At 38.7% G+C, this 17146-nt stretch overlaps 1 protein-coding gene and 2 non-coding genes across 3 annotated transcripts; all 3 read left to right on the plus strand.

Annotated features, from left to right (window-relative positions):
• The first annotated feature begins 166 nt into the window (after window positions 1-166).
• On the plus strand, window positions 167-17144 carry parp2 (poly (ADP-ribose) polymerase 2). The gene is made up of 17 exons (XM_022203504.2): window positions 167-371; window positions 1495-1704; window positions 2358-2525; window positions 2735-2805; window positions 3395-3445; window positions 4213-4309; window positions 4443-4518; window positions 4605-4707; window positions 4814-4967; window positions 7658-7796; window positions 7876-7939; window positions 8053-8187; window positions 10423-10550; window positions 10698-10797; window positions 11555-11653; window positions 12765-12889; window positions 16032-17144. Exons 1-17 carry the CDS (start codon window positions 299-301, stop codon window positions 16189-16191), a joined length of 1953 nt encoding a protein of 650 aa, XP_022059196.2. The 5' UTR covers window positions 167-298; the 3' UTR covers window positions 16192-17144.
• Window positions 6058-6131, plus strand: trnai-aau (transfer RNA isoleucine (anticodon AAU)). Its single transcript has one exon. It is a non-coding gene; the product is annotated as a tRNA-Ile (tRNA).
• trnai-aau (transfer RNA isoleucine (anticodon AAU)) lies at window positions 6602-6675 on the plus strand. Its single transcript has one exon. It is a non-coding gene; the product is annotated as a tRNA-Ile (tRNA).
• Window positions 17145-17146: the final 2 nt, after the last annotated feature.

Below are 17146 nucleotides of genomic sequence, written 5' to 3' on the forward strand. Positions count from 1 at the left end.
CGAGGGTGCTCACTCCGCCCCTGTTTGCGAAAATTTGATCATATAATGAGGATAAAATTACACATAAGCATAAAATATTTATATAAGTAAATGCAATTGTGTAATAAACGTCGGTTAAACCAGTTGTCATGGTAACTCCCACTACGCATGCGCTAAGATAACGCTGTTTAGCAGCCCACTGGACTGGACCTAGACACTCTGTAACCAGGAAGTCAGTGGGGAAAAGTTTCGCGCCGTGTTGTATTGTCATTGTGTCCTATCTACCACTGCAGCGAGCTAACTAGTTCCACAAACCACCATGAGGCGAACTAGAGGTTCGACAAATAAAAGTTTGAGTGCACCAGAAACCGCAGAAGTCCAGTCGAAAACAGGTTGGTGCTTGTTTTTAGCTCTAGCTTCTGTTAGCTGCTGAAAGTGGGTGACACCACTCGGACTGAGGACATGCCAGGGCAGAGACCAGCAGGAAATCAATGTTATCACACCTTATTAATAATCCAAACTAACTCAATGTGTATGTACAATTGAACAAAGTTAACCTGGTTTATTCTCAAGGTGGTGTCTCAACCTGCTACTACATGTTAATTATACTGCGACAATCTGAATCTGTCAATCCAGTATGACCAGTAACACAGGAGTCTTGAGTTGGGATGTATGTGGCGGATTTTGTTTGTATTACAGCTTTATACGGTTCACCAAGCAAAAATACACGAACCCTGCATCAAATACTGCTTTTATTAAGATTATTTTTTGGTTTGTTTTTGCAGTAAGGGGTGCTGTTTAATCAAATAGTTAGATGTTAATTTGAAATAAGAGCAATATATTTCATACATTATTTCAACAATGGAGCGTACTGTTGGGGTAAAAATTGGTCACCTAGCCAAATATCAATATTAGAAGGATTTTTTTTGACTGTTACAGGAAGTCTCAAACATTATATTTGATTTTCAGTGTGTGATGCTTCAAGCAGAGTTGCAAAGATGAATGTGTTGGATTCATTTTCTCTTTGCATGTTTAGCTTGGGATTGACAAGGTTTTCCAGACTTTTCAAAGAGTTTTACTTTTAGCAGTGAAAAAGAACTATATTAACTTGATCCACAGCAACAAAAAAACTAATAAACTCTGTATTTAATTTCCCCCTTTTAACTGTTATTGGTACCAGACAGTTAGAATATGAACAGAAACATCAATGGAAGGGAGCACGCTGCTGTCACTACCAGTATTTCACTGAAATGAAAATGAATTCTTTACAGAATTAATGACGTTGACTTAGAAATCTTAATTATCTTGCATACCAGGGTTGCCGTGAAAGATTATTTTCAATTTTGATAAATGTTAAATTTGTTTTTGCTTTATGCATTCATCATTTGCTTTGTAGAACACAAAAACATAAAACCATGAGAAGTTACCAGGACCCAAAGAGTTTTTAAATTCAAATATTTATCCTGTTTTAGCAGTAATAAATTCTAACTGGCTTCTCTGTCTCCGTGTGATCAGTGTGGCAGTGGAAGGGAGATGAAGGACAGTGGAAAACATATTCGCCTTCCGCTTGTGCCTTGTTGGACTCAGCTGTTTCTTCGGGGAAAACATCTGTCACTCTGAATCTGGCTTCTGGAACAGCCTACGAAATTGATCTGAAGAAGATGTTCCAGATAAATCCTGTTACAAAGTACAAGAGGAAAATTCGCACTCAGACTGTAGAACCAGGTGTGTGTATTATATTTTACACCATATACGTCTGCCTTTGTCTCCCAGAGCATCTTTTTTTCTGGGGGTGTCTTATAGTCAACACATCTAAAAATGTGTCACATTTTCTGAACTTTGTGGTTTTTTGTCATTTTCTCTTCATCTTATGTCTCTGTTAGTTTTATGTTAGCACCCAGACAGAGTGCTTTAACTTCCAGTTATTGGGCTCTCCTTTTTCATTTGGCTTAATACCAACTGGTGACTTCACAGATTCTGTGGTGTCTGACTTTGCAACTAAATCCACGAAATTGATGTCAGTAGATACACATCAAAATGCAGTTGGTGAAATATTACAAGTTAACTGCCTTGAGATAAACAGTTTGTGACATTAAACCAAAGCAGAAGGGAGCACACATGATGGCCATGATGGAAAACAACATGGAAGTAGTGATTAAACTATGACATTTCTGTTGGATTGATTCTGCTGTTTTTATACAGCCGAAAGGAAACGATTGTCATGATTATTCTAAATAATCATGGTCAGGTCAATCACAGGAGCAGAATTATCAAATTTATACTGTTTGTTCAGTTTCTTTCATCAAATTTGTGTTATTACAAAAGGTAAGTCGCTCAATGTATTTAAAATGTTTCCTCTGTTCTGTTCTTTTGTTAAGAATGTTCCAGTGGCGCTGATGACGTGAATGCTCAGAATGAAAAGCCAATTGAAGTCAAAGAGGAAGTGGAGGAGATGGAAGAGCAACCTGCTGCTAAGAGGAGGAGAGGACAAAGCAAGACCCAAACAAAAAAGGAAGAAATGCCCAAAGAAGAAATAAAAAGCGAAGGTACTACGGATTTAATATGTTATACATGCTGTTTATATTATTTAAAACTCTGGATGTATTAGTGATGCTTAAAACTCTATAACTTTATTTGTTGCTGTTTTTACGCTCATGAGTTTCTGCAGATGTACAGGATGTGATATTATTATCTGTGCTAAATAAAAAAATGCCAGCTCACCTCATTAATGTCTTGATCTCCGCATGTTGAGCAGAAATTGTGAAGACGGTGGTCATGAAAGGCAAAGCTCCAGTGGACACTGAATGTAAAGCCAAACTTGGAAAGGTAAAGTTTTCTGTGACCACACAAGATACGAAACTCATAACTCACATCAGTCACAATCACAGTTTGACACCTGCTTGTTAGAGGGGTTATGGCCAAGCACTGCTCCAGTTACAGTTCCTTATGTGGGCATGCCACTCCAACATCTGTGTTGTTTGTCTATCTGGTGTCACATGAGAATAATGTCTAGTATGCTAATCATTTCGCACTTCAGCTTTTTTTGCTTTTTAATTTATCATTCTTACATATTTTTTCACCCATTGGCAACTTAATTTATTTGGTAGACTTTATATCTGATAGACTTTAATCTGTAATTTTTCTATTAATGACAGTAAATTAATACATATGTTTTGGTCTGGGGCTGTCTTAGAATGCTACTTTAGACACTGGAAAGCTAATCAGTAATGATTATAATGGTTTATTGCAGCTCTACTTGTACTAAAAATGTGTTTCGGTTGCTTGTTTACTTATAAAGTTATGGAGAATTTTTCCTAAAACTTGTGTGTCTTAAACCTTATAAAAGTTTCTACAGGATGCAGATCAGGTGTAATTACCCTCATTTATGAAACACCTTTGTCCTTTTTTCTTTCAGGCTCATGTCTACAGTGAAGGAAAAGATGTTTATGATGCGATGCTGAACCAGGTAAAAATTTGAATAACATTTGATCACAAGTTGATTCAAAGGGATACTGCCAAATGTATTAGGAGCAATATTTATCATGCTCATATCAAGCTCATCTTCATCAAATAAATATTTTTTTTCAATATAAAGTAGTGCTGACTGACTAAAGCAGTAATCTGAGATCTTTTAACAGATACTTTAATCACGGTTGTTCATAATTTCCAATGTTTGATTTTACACCGGGCTGCACAGTGGGCGTAGTGGTTAGCACTTTCGCCTTGCAGCAAGAAGATCCCTGGTTCGAGTCCTGGCCTGGGCCTGGGATCTTTCTGCATGGAGTTTGCATGTTCTCCCTGTGCATGCGTGGGTTTTCTCCGGGCACTCCGGCTTCCTCCCACAGTCCAAAAATATGCTGAGGTTAGTTGGTTACTCTAAATTGCCCGTAGGTGTGAATGTGAGTGTGATTGTTCGTCTGTATATGTAGCCCTACGACAGACTGGCGACCTGTCCAGGGTGTCCCCTGCCTTCGCCTGAGTCAGCTGGGATAGGCTCCAGCATATCCCCATGACCCGAGTGAAGATAAAGCGGTGTATAGAGAATGGATGGATGATTTTACACCAAATAATTTTGACTGTGCTTCATAGCTAATAATGCAACTCCTAGGCTGTTTGTTAAATTATATCTGAAAAAATTTAATTGAACTAAGGCTTTAAAATAAATACATTTTCATTGTAGATTTTGGTCTGAGGAAATGTGCCATAATTTTTAGGTTTTCTCTCATTTTGCAGACTAATCTTCAGTTTAACAACAATAAATACTACCTGATCCAGCTACTGGAGGATGACAGCTCCAAGGCTTACAGTGTGTGGATGAGATGGGGCAGAGGTGAGTATATTGATCTCTGATTTTTACGTATGTGATGCATGTAAATGTTTGTCATTATGCAGAAAATATATACAAAGCTACAACTACTCATTGTGGTGACTGACTTAATTTTGTTTTTATATGGTTCTTGCAGTGGGTAAAGTGGGTCAAAACAGCCTCACAGCTTGTGGTGGAGACCTGCTTAAGGCCAAAGATATCTTCAAGAAAAAGTAAGACTATGTAAGCGATTAAGAAATGTTTCAGGGGTCTTGCGTGGAAGTGTGCTCAATAAAATTCTGAAATTGCTTTTCCACAGGTTCCTTGACAAGACAAAGAACGAGTGGGAGCAACGGGACAGTTTTGAGAAAGTAGCTGGAAAATACGACCTGGTCTTCATGGATTACAGCACAAACGAAAAGGTCCATATAAATTTACCAAAAACTCCACAAAATATTTGTGTTGAGGACATGACATCTTTGCAAAGGGAGCTTTCATTATGTTTGTGAATATATTTAACTGTTTCAGGAGGAAAACCAGACAGTGGTGGATGCTGCACCCAAAAAGAAAACCTGCAAGCTGGATGTGAAGGTTCAGTCTCTCCTGGAGCTCATCTGTGACCTTAAAGCGATGGAGGAGTGTGTGCTGGAGATGAAGTTTGACACCCGAAAAGCTCCACTTGGTCAGTCCCAATTTCTACAGTCACTGCACAAATTTACTGGAGTGTGACATGATATAGTCTGTTAATTTTTTACATGGTAAATGGTAAGTGGTCTATATTTATGTAGCGCTTTACTATACCTGCAAGGTACCCAAAGCGCTTTACATTATACGTCACATTCACCCATTCTCACACACACATTCACACAGTGATGGCGGAAGCTGCCATGCAAGGCGCTAACCACGACCCATCAGGAGCAATTAGGGGTTAGGTGTCTTGCTCAGGGACACCTTGACGTGAGCTCGACGGGCCGAGTTCACATCATATAAAACAATGGCTCTGAGCCATTGTTTTATACCTTCCTAGAATTTACTTTTACATATCAATCAATCATGCAACAATATTGTCAAAAGATACCATAAAACAAACTCTTAGTTCTGCCTCCCGACTGTTTGAATGTATTCTGCTGGTGGAAAAAGTAGAGCTGTGCGATAAATTGAATTAATTCGATTAATTCACCTTTTTAAAACCTGACGATTAGAAAATTTGCCAAATCATAAAATTGAGGCGAGCTTAAATATATAACAATACAGATTCTTCTTCTGTCTTTCACGACTTGTGCACTGGCGTTTGCTTCCGCCTCTCATCTCCTTCCGCCAAAACACTCACACCGCCATGATGGCGGACACAACAGCAGACGAAGAGTTGGTCATGAGAAAAGGGCCTCATGTTACATCGATTATATGGAAGTGGTTCGGCTTTAACAAGACTGACACAGAGCAAACTACAGTCATGTGCAAGGTTTGCAAAAGTACTGTGAAAACGAAGAGTAGCAGCACAACTAACCTCTTTCAGCACCTCCAGCAGAGGCATCCTAAAGAATGGGAAGAGTGCTCGCAGGTACGGGAGTATGGCATGGCTAGCACTAGCCATAGCAAACAGACCGCAAAGAAACAACAAAAATCGATTAAAATCGTAATTGTCCAAGATGACTAAAACAATCGAGATTTTATTGTTTGGCCATATCGCCCAGCCCTACATCAAACCAACATTTTGCACCAGATTTTGTGGAATTTTTGAACAAATTTGGCCAAAAAACTCTCAGAAGTCAGGCCGATTAGCTCAGCTGGTCAGAGCATGGTGCTAATAACACCAAGGTCATGGGTTCAATCCCCATACTGGCCAAATAGCCACAAAAATATTCTCCAATGACTGTAAAAATAACCTAACCATGAAATCATTGGCTGATTAAGCAGAAGTTTCTGTTCATATCCCTACTACTGAACCAACATCTTGCACCAGATTTAAATTTAGAGTGTTGATCAATGATTTCTGTTTGTCACCAATGAGTCTATTTATTGCAGCAGATTCATGTTGATTTTGAGCAAATTTGGACAAAAAGATTTCTGCACAGTCAGGCCGGTTTGCTCAGCTGGTTAGAGCATGGTGCTAATAACGCTAAGGTCATGGGTTCAACCCCCATACTGGCCAAGAAGTCCACAAAGCAACATTTAGCACCCTTAAAAATCTAAATATTAGCGCGTCGGGCAAACGAAACAGTAATTTCTGTTGAATTCCTTACCATCAAACCAACATTTTGCACCAGATTTTGTGGAATTTTCGAACAAATTTGGCCAAAAAACCCTTAGAAGTCAGGCCGGTTAGCTCAGCTGGTCAGAGCATGGTGCTAATAATGCCAAGGTCATGGGTTCAAACCCCATACTGGCCAAAAAGTCCACAAAGCAACATTTATCACCCTTAAAAATCTAAATATTAGCGCGTCGGGCAAACGAAGCAGTCATTTCTGTTCAATGCCTTACCATCAAACCATCATTTTGCATAAGATTTTGAAGAATTTTCAAATAAGTTTGGACAAAATAGCTCTTAGGAACCAGGCCGGTTAGCTCAGCTGGTCAGAGCGTGGTGCTAATGAAGTTAATGGTGAAATAGTCCCACTAAAGTCTCTTATCTGAGGATCCATCCAGCTGTCTTTGACTGAATAAACTTCAAGTTCTGGATATTTAGACTTTACCTGGTGGTAAATGTTTCCGACTGTCTGTATCCTCATAGATTGAACTAGGGCTAGGTGATAAATCGAATTAATTCAATTAATTTGCCTTTTTAAAACCTGACGGTTTGAAAATTTGCCAAATCGTAAAATCAAGGCGAGCTTAAATATATAACAATACAGATTCTTCTTCTGCCTTTTACGACTTGTGCACTGGCGTTTGCTTCCGCCTCTCATCTCCTTCTGCCAAAACACTCACACTGCCGTCATGGCGGACACAACAGCAGACAAAGAGTTGGTCGCGAGAAAAGGACCTCATGTTACATCGATTATATGAAAGTGGTTCGGCTTTGACAAGACTGACACAGAGAAAACTACAGTTATGTGCAAGGTTTGCAAAAGTACTGTGAAAACGAAGAGTAGCAGCACAACTAACCTCTTTCAGCACCTCCAGCAGAGGCATCCTAAAGAATGGGAAGAGTGCTCGCAGCTACAGGAGTATGGCATGGCTAGCACTAGTCATATCAAACAGACCGCAAAGAAACAACAAAAATCGATTAAAATCGTAATTGTCCAAGATGACTAAAAGAATCGAGATTTTATTGTTTGGCCATATCGCCCAGCCCTAGGAAAAAGTGACCAGTATTTCTAAATCTTTCATTGTTATGCTTCATGCTGTTTGTGTTTTTCTTGCTACCTGTAGGGAAGCTGACCTCAGAGCAGATCCGTGCAGGTTACACGGCACTGAAGAGAATCGAGGATTGTTTGAAGAAGAAGGGCAGCAACAAAGAGCTGCTGGAAGCATGCAACCAGTTTTACACCCGCATCCCGCATGACTTTGGGTACTGAGTGGCTAAACTATTTTCTGAATCGTTTACATTGATTTCTGTGTTGCTGTAACCACAAGGTGTTATTCTACAGGTTGAAAACTCCCCCAATCATTCGCTCAGAAGATGAACTAAAGGAAAAAATCGCCCTGCTGGAGGTGAGATTTTTCAAATGAATTCAGAATTGTTTCAGTTTGGTTATGTTTTGTTCTTAATCTGCTACATACTGAACAATGTACATATTTAAGGTCTATCTGCTGTCTTTTTTAAGGCCCTGAGTGACATCCAGATAGCAGTTAAAATGGTCAAGTCCAGTGAGGACAGTGATGAACATCCTCTGGACAGACAGTACCACTCCCTCCAGTGCAAACTGCAGCCGGTCGACTCGAACAGCAATGAGTATCAGGTCAGTGTACACTTTAGATAAACAACTTACCAGTTTGCTAGAATTGTATCGTAGTTATCAAATTAGAAGTTGAAAAGCAAAAACTGGCCACAAATTAGCCTTGAATCAAATGCAATAAAAAATGTTAAGTCAATCAGATGTGCTATGATGTCCAGTTATACAGTCTTGTCTTGTCAAACTGTACGTTTGCATTTTTTCTTGCAGTACATATTGTATATTTACGTGCATGACTTCATCCTACTATGTACTTAATTCTGTCTAAGATGACAATTAAGATACTTGAAACTTGAGCTTGAGCAAATAAATAGACCAATTTAGTGGCTCATGGATACTGATGGCATAAAATTACATCAATTAAAGTGTTTGTAGACATCTTTCTGCTACTGAATACATTGTGGTTGAGTCAAAAAGACCACCGGTTTAATAGACTAGATTACCTGTCGTAACTTGTGTGGTCACGACGGGTGGAGCTCCCAACCCGATCCTTATCATTTAGTATAATATAGCCAAAACCCAGTAACATTTCCAGTATTGCAGATAAACTGTAATACCTGTTTTACTACTATCTTACTGTTTAATACTGTTGGAACCTGAGGAGACGGGCAGTTCCATGGTCGAAAACAGAGAGCATTGTGGGGGTTTTGCATGCAAAGGGGCACTAAGATGAAGTCTTCTGTGATGCTTAATGACCTCCGGCATGCACATGTTTTATCTCTAGCTGGGATCTAGTGGGACAGCTTTGTAGTACGTGCAAATTTAACTTGCAAAATTGTGGCTTAAAACAACAGTGTCAGAGGAGTGTGAATTGAATATGTAGAATAGAAATACTTTATTAATCCCAGAGGGGAAATTTGTTTGCTACATTAGAGTATAATTTCCACCACCAGAAATACCAATAAATAAGTAAAAATGTGCAGTAAATAAAAAATAAACAATAAAAAGCAAAATGTTATATGTAAAGGATGTATAAATATGAAAGTGTTTTATAGCACAAATACTGTCCAAGAGTGAGAGAGTATTAAAAAATGTGCAATTTCAAATTACAAAGCTGGAAAAAGATGCTACAAGACAGAGAGGACTGAGAGCTCTCTGCCAGCCAGGGGTGATGCATTTGATAGAGTTACTGCTTGTGGCAGGAAAGATTACCTGAATCTGTCCTTGTGGCAGTGGAGCTGGAGCATCCTGTTGGAAAAGCTGCTGCGCTGCCCGTCCAGCAGGTTGGGGAGCGGGTGGTCAGGGTTTTCCAGGATGGACAGCAGTTTATTCAAAGTCCTCCTTTCCACCACAGTTTCAAAACAGTCCAGTTTGCAGCCAACCACAGAGCTGGCTTTCCGTATCAGTATCTTTATTCTGTTCTCATCGCCGGTTGTGATTCTGCTCCCCCAACAGACCACTGCAAAGTACAGGGTGCTGGCGACAGCCGACTGATAAAAGACCTCGAACATTCTGCTGCACACGTTAAAGGTTTTTAGTTTCCTCAGAAAACAGAGGTGTCTCATCCCCTTCTTTTACACAGCGTCAGCATTGGTCCTCCCATTCAGTCCACTTTCGAGGTAGACTCTTAGGCACTTATGCTCTTCCACCATGGCGATGTCCTCACCCAGGATGTGGAGCAATGTGCAGATGTCCTCTTCTTCCGGAAGTCGACTACCATCTCCCTAGTCTTGGCCACACTGAGATGCAGATGATTCCTCCCGGACCACTCTACAAAATCACCCATCAGAGCCCTGTACTCCTCCTCATGTCCATCTCTTATACGCCCCACAACCACCGAGTCATCAGAGAACTTTTGCAATTGGCATTACCTGGAATTGTACTGAAAGTCAGAGGTATATAAGGTGAAGAGAGGAGGAAACAGTCCAGTTCCCTGTGGAGTGCCTGTACCACTAACCACCACATCAGACAGAACGCTGTCCAGACGTTGTCTGTCAGGTAATCCAGGAGATGGCAGGCATGTCTCCACTCATCACCTGTGTCTAAATGTCTTGTGTGTTCAATTAATCAGTTATTGAATGGTAATGCTGCATGCATTCATCAAGTTATGGAAATTTACAACACTTGCCGTAAACTAAAGATGAGGCATTAGTCAGTTGAAATTTTGCTTCATTGGCTTCTCAAATCAGATCTTCACCTGGGACTGGGACATCCACTGTGGTCATAATTTTTCAGAAGCTGTTGGGAAATCGCACCTCATTTTGAAACAAATTCACTCTTGCTTTTTTTATGTGTTTGAAGGTGATAGAAAAGTATCTGCAGTCCACTCACGCTCCCACCCACTGTGACTACAGCATGACTGTCCTCGACATCTTCTCGGTGGACAGAGACGGGGAGAGCAGCAACTTCCTCTCGAACTTGCACAACAGGTTAGCAGGAACAACATAACTGCTTTATGCTGACTTCAGGATCTACTTGTCATGTTCCTTGTTTGCCCGTATAAAATCTGATAATGACGTTAAATGAAAACGATGGTTTTCTTTACACTGAACTCTGCTTGTTTTTGTGTCTACTAGGACTCTGCTGTGGCACGGCTCCCGTCTCTCTAACTGGGTCGGCATCCTCAGTAAAGGCCTTCGAATAGCCCCACCTGAAGCTCCTGTCACTGGTTACATGGTAGGAAAAATAAAACAACCTAACTAAGCATAGAATCCAATTTTTACATCAGTTTCCACTCGACCGTTTCTGATTTACCTGAAATTTTTAGAGCATAAAATCTAGACATTAAGATATTTGTGAAATTTAAGCCTAATATGTTAAATACCTTTTGAGATACTTAAAAATACTGCCCATCCACCTACTTTCAGTATATTATTTGATATTTCAGGCTGTGTGAACAGCAATATCTCAGGAACTACGAGATAAAAAGCAAAATTTTCATTGTTATTTTGTGTCATTAATTTTGAATCTGTAAAATTGGACCCAAATATTTTCTACTTATTGGTGAGTTGAGTTACAAAAAAAATCCCATCTTTTAGCTGACATTAGTAAAAAAAAAAATTGATAATGCAGAAGTCAACTAGGGATATTTTCTGAATCAAATATAGCTGTGTGTCATACAAATACTAAATCAAGCACATAAATTACTTTATACTTTAAAATACTTGGTCACAAATATTAAAAAACATATTTTGGAACTTATCTTTCCAAGTATTTGATAAATAAAGTTTCCAACGAATGTGAGGTGGTCGAGCAGAAATTCGCGTTGATTTGAGATGGAATTTTCCAGATGCATTCTTGACAGACCAGATTTCTCCATTTTTTATTTATTTTTTTACATTTTGACCATTTAATAAAGATTCAATAACTTTTATACATTTACTACATTTAGAGTGACAATGAATTGTAATTCCCCCATTTCTCTTTCATCCAGTTTGGTAAAGGTATCTACTTTGCTGACATGTCATCAAAAAGCGCCAACTACTGCTTCGCCAACCAGAACAACAAGGTTGGGTTGCTGCTACTGTGTGAGGTCAGTTCATTTGATGCTTGCTAGATCCACAATTAATGCTTTACTTCAGCTGCTGATGTTTAATGAAATATCTTGCCAATAATCTGCAGGTTGTTGCAGGTGTCACATCTGCTATTTTTACTCTTAAATCTACTCCTAACAAGCTGTTTTTTAAACCTGACAATGGGAAAGCAGTGAAACTATAAACTATATGTGTATTCTATATGTTTAATGTTATAGTCTGTTGAGATTAATGGGAAATATTGTAACATATACAGCAACAGATGCTGCCTCCATCAGTCAATGAAGTGCCATGCCATTCAGCATATGCGATCATTTCTATCCATCTAATCTTTTGCTTTCTGAATTGTGTCTGTTGGCTGTTCGATGTGTAGCCATGATGTCAGTCTGTCATTTTCATTCTCTGTCTGCCTTGTCCTCTCTTTCCATTAATTTTTCCAGTTGTGACGATATATTCCAGAGTCTCTTTCCTTATGGTGTGTCCAAAAATTGTGTCTTGCCGTTTCCTAAAGTTGTTCAACAGCGTATAATTTGTGTTTAGTAATTTTAAAACCTCTTCAGTGGTTAGTCTGGCCTTATAAGATATACATGGCATGCGTCGGTAAAACCACATCTCTGCTGCCGTGATTTTGTTTGACATTTTATTATTTATGTTCCAAGATTCACATCACAGCTGGTAGAATGTAACAACTGAGAGTCCTCATACGGATGCTAATTGTTTTTTGTTTTTTTTTTGTCAGTATATTTTTCATTTTCGCAAATGCTGTTCTTGCCATTTCTCCTCTACATCTGATGTCTGTTTCACACCTCCCATCTGTTGTCATGCATGAACCGAGATATTTGAAATGATTAACTTGCTTCAGTATTTTTTTGTCTAATTCTGTGTTACAGGTTGGGATGATATTTTTCTTTGAAATTACCATTACTTCTGTTTTCTTTTTGTTTAAAGACAGACCATGTTTTTGGCTCTCTGTATTAATTGTAGATGCTATAGATGCTGCCTAGAGGGGCCCATTGAAGAGTGAATCCAACATGATTTGAACCTAATGTTCCATGTTTGGCCCAGATATGATACAGCATGGTTGGATGCTGTTTGTGTTTGTGGCTACAGGTTGCTCTAGGAGACTCCAACGAGCTGCTGGACGCCGACTACGAAGCCAACAATCTGCCTGCTGGAAAACACAGCACCAAGGGCCTGGGACAGACTGGACCTGACCCCAAAAACTCTGTTACACTGTAAGTCCTTCTCATTGCACTGATACACTTCATACAGCCAAATATCGATTTAGTTGTGCGTACCTGTTTCCCAACAAAAACCACTGCAATATCTGAGTGAGAAGGAAAAAGAAAAATGACAATATCGTTGTAAATGTTACAGGAAATAGCCCCTTAGCATGACGCCAGCAACAAATCATCACTGGTGTCATGTGAAAGATCCTATACGGTTTAGCAGTTTTCTTATTAACTTCTGTTACAGTCCCTGGCAAAAGCCTTGTCACCTATCCAAGTTGTAGGAACAACAAATAACAACTTGACTTCTAGTTGATCAAATGGAATCAGTAATGGCTAGGCCCTCTAGATTATATTTCTTATACTAAAATAAAGCTTCGTATCATTCATTGAGTTTTATCATTTAAGTAGGACAGAAAAGTCACATTTTGCTTGGACAAAAGTCTTGTCACATACAAAAATAATGTAGAAATTATACATATACTTCATTCTGAATACACAAATATGCTATAAAAACATCAGAACATAAAGTCATGGTGCCTTGCAAAAAAGAAGTAATATTGTGTATGACTCCCGTGATCTTGGAGGACTGCATCCATACGTCTCACCAATGACTCAATATTTCATTTAAAGACATGACAAGACTTTTGTCCTTGCAAAAACAGATGTTATGGGCTTTACCAAGCTGTGAACATCAGGACACTTCTTCATGGTTTCATTTTGCACCCAGTTATTCATGTGAAAGCCCTTGACATTAAAATGAACCATTTTTTGTGACAACTGATTGATTAGAAATAAATTTATGTCATTTAAAGTTACTATATCCTTTTGCGACAAGACTTTTGTCAGGTATTGTATTGTTGGCATCATCTGTGCATCATTTAGAGTCAAACATTTACTATCCACAGAGCTTGTATACATTACCTAACCTGTTTACATTGGCCTATTTACTAAGGGTTATGATGAAGCACTTCATAGAAATGTGTTTTGTCTGCAGGAGGCAATTTGGTGGTAAACCACTTAAATGAAAGCCAAAATGCTAGATGCTGAACTCCGTCTGCTGTGTGGTGACTCATCCACTAATGGACTGAACTTGTCTTCCCGTCATTTGTTCAGCTGCTTCTCTGTAGATTCCACGAAATTCGGCTTTTCATGGCAGAGCAGTCAGCCGAGCGTGAAACAAAGCAGTCGTTTAATTTTGTGCAACCTTCCTTGAAATGAAAGTCTGAGCTGCTATAGGAGAAAATTATGGTTGTTTATGCAAGCAAGACCCACCACAATTAGCTGAGTAGCTGATTGAAATTCAATTTTAAACAATAGCTATTTTTTATAAACGATGAAGTCCTTTTGAGCAAAAATGGCAAACTAGTTCTGTGTTCTCAAATGTGAGAATTTCCTGTCTTAATGGGCTTCAAATGATAGTGAACTAAAGATGATTGTAGTGCAAAGAAAAGACATTTCATGATACTGTCTTGTGCCTAATTTGCAGAGTTTTCTGATGTTTTATTTTTTAGACAAAACAGTCAGTCCAAATAAAGAATGGAAGGCTTCTCGATTAATCTCCTCTCTGCAGTAGCTGCTTACACCTCAGTTTGCAAATTTCCATTTAATTCTTTATACTGGCTTAAATTCTAATATCTGTTTCTTCTAAACCTCTTTAGACTTTAAAGTTTCTTATTAAAGTGTCAGAAAACCTGGAGGTGACACAGAAACACAGCAGGAGGCCTTTGAGGTCCATTTTTGTCCACCTAAAGTATAATATTCACGACATTCATATCATCATAAATAATTCATGTAATATCTGTAATCCTGTACTTTCGCCGTTGAAGGCTCAAAAACCCAGCTTGTAACTGTCTTTGCAACTTTAAGGAGTGAGTTTTATGCTGTTCTTGTTCAAAATACACAATAAATGTAAGAAAATTGATGTTACTTTTGCAAAGACTTCTGGTCTTTGCAAAAGTATTTAACTGACCTTATTTCTTTACTAAATTTTTTTTGTGGTAAAGGAAATGTACACAGAGTTTTTAAAAGCCTTTAAATTCCCTTTATTGTACATTTGCTTCTAAAACAAGTAGGGCTGGACCCAAATAACCAGATACCCAAATATTCGGTCATTACGGTGGTACCCGAATTTATATTTTGACCCCCCCCCCCCCTCTTGTGGCAAGCTGCGTTGACGAACGACGTCAGAAGAATGATATCTGCCTTTTATGCACTCTGCAACTGGCAGATGCTTTTATTTTATATATCTTTTATATATATCTTATATGTCTTTTATTTTATAGAAAATGTGGCAGGAAGTCATCAAGCACATGACACTTCCCACTCTTGGTCCTGACAACAGAGCACTTAACCGAACTAACTAGGCTGACTGAAACACAAAAACACAGTAAAACACTAGTAACACTGTAACACTAACATAAACCAAAATAATGACATTTAAACCCCCAACACCCTGAACTCCCATGGTGCATTGCAGCACAACAGTTCAGTCATCGACCGGCTCTGTGATTGCTACCTTATTTTAATTATTTTTGCGGTAAAATAAACATTTTCTAGCCTAAAAAATTTAAAACAATATAAAAACATCTCAAAAGTAATCCAACATATTAAAAGAATATTTAATCAAAATAAAATGCACAGCGTACAGCGCTGGCCTCTGATTGGCTCAGCAACAGCATCAGTGTCCTCTCTCTCCTGTCTCCCCTGTCTCCTGTCTGTAGCACTCATGATCTCGCCTTGTCCATTTCACATAGACATCTGATCACTGTGCATAGTGTTGTTCTGCGGTGTCTGTGGTGGGTTTATGAAGCCTCAAATCTATATAAGTAATAAAGTAATTATGGTCGCTACTTCGTGGATTTTCGTCTAGCGTGGGGTCTGGAATGTAACCCCCTCTATAGACGAGGGACCGCTGTATTTTTAACTACTGTTGACCAGTTTCCAAAGCAAAGACTCCCATATCTTCAAAGCAGCAGTTGGTTTCAGTTCATGTCAAGCAAAACTTCAGTTTCTGCAAGTTCATTTTCTTCCGGCACAAACTAAACCCACCAATTCTGTCAGGAGTATTTTAGAGGGAGTGCACATTGTACTTAATGTGTGGAAACCACTAAAATGCAACTTTTCCTCGTGTCTTCTTCTTCTTCAGGGACGGTATGACGGTGCCGATGGGCCCTGGGAAGAAAACCGGGGTGGGTAAAACCAACAGTTACTCGCTGCTCTACAACGAGTTCATCGTTTACAACCCCGCCCAGACTCGCATGAGGTACCTGCTGCGGATCCAGTTCAACTACTCTTCACTGTGGTGAGACTTTAGAGGCAGTGTGGCGGTGTGGAATCTGGGAATCTCCATCCAGCAGAGGTCATACGTTGTTTAGTCATTCACCGTGTGCACTTTGCTCCTGTGTACGGTAGCTCTCGGTTTTGGGGATTCAATGTAAACACTCAGCATTGGGTGGAAAATTGAACAGTTTATTTCTGCAGCAGTTCATTGATTTGATAACTGACAGTAACATAAGATATTCTGATCATCAAATCAGAAAATATCTGCTTGCATCTTTCAAACATCTGCTTTTCTTAAAAATAAATATTTCAAAATTGAATCTCTTTGGACTGTTAGTCGACATAAACAAGCAGTTTTAATGCATTTGAGCATTTTTCACTTCTTTGACATTTTATATTCAAATGAATTGATTGAGAAAATACCTGACATATGAATTGATTAATGAAAAATAAACAGTTATGGCAGACCTACAGTGATGCAACCAGCAACACGATGTTGGACTCGAATAATTTCTACATATTTTGTGGTTTTTCAAGCAGGTTTACTATATTAGATAAAATAACCCTAATTATTTGGAATATTTTGCACTATTTTTTTGCCTGTGTGTCTTCATATCAGTAAAAACTTTATGTAAAAGCATTCACTGCATTTTGGTTTTAGCTCTTTGTAACATAAACTGCCTTCTGGATTTAATAAGGACAAAACACAGTGATGGAACTAAAGTTTGATGGGATGAAATGTGACTTATTAATGTTAAATAGTAGGAATCTGATGTTTTGTTTGTTGGAATAATTGTTCTGTAAAATATTTGGGGTTATATTGCCCAAAATACACAATAACTTCACTGAAAGCATGTTTTATACTTTTTTTTATTTGTGTAAAACTGAAAGAAAGACAAAATTCTGTCTGTTTTAGTCACTTAAAGCCTGATGCAGTTCAAATATATACATAATGATAATAAAGGACATTTTCATTCACTG

Source organism: Acanthochromis polyacanthus, chromosome 9, assembly GCF_021347895.1.
Source record: "Acanthochromis polyacanthus isolate Apoly-LR-REF ecotype Palm Island chromosome 9, KAUST_Apoly_ChrSc, whole genome shotgun sequence".
Lineage (NCBI taxonomy): Eukaryota > Metazoa > Chordata > Actinopteri > Pomacentridae > Acanthochromis > Acanthochromis polyacanthus.

Excerpts from the sequence above, each read along its gene's own strand:
- parp2 (XM_022203504.2), top strand. The coding sequence starts at position 299 with ATGAGGCGAACTAGAGGTTCGACAAATAAAAGTTTGAGTGCACCAGAA. Across the intron at positions 4,519-4,604 it reads AAAGATATCTTCAAGAAAAA|GTTCCTTGACAAGACAAAGA; the intron begins GTAAGACTATGT and ends GCTTTTCCACAG. Across the intron at positions 11,654-12,764 it reads GGTTGCTGCTACTGTGTGAG|GTTGCTCTAGGAGACTCCAA; the intron begins GTCAGTTCATTT and ends TTGTGGCTACAG.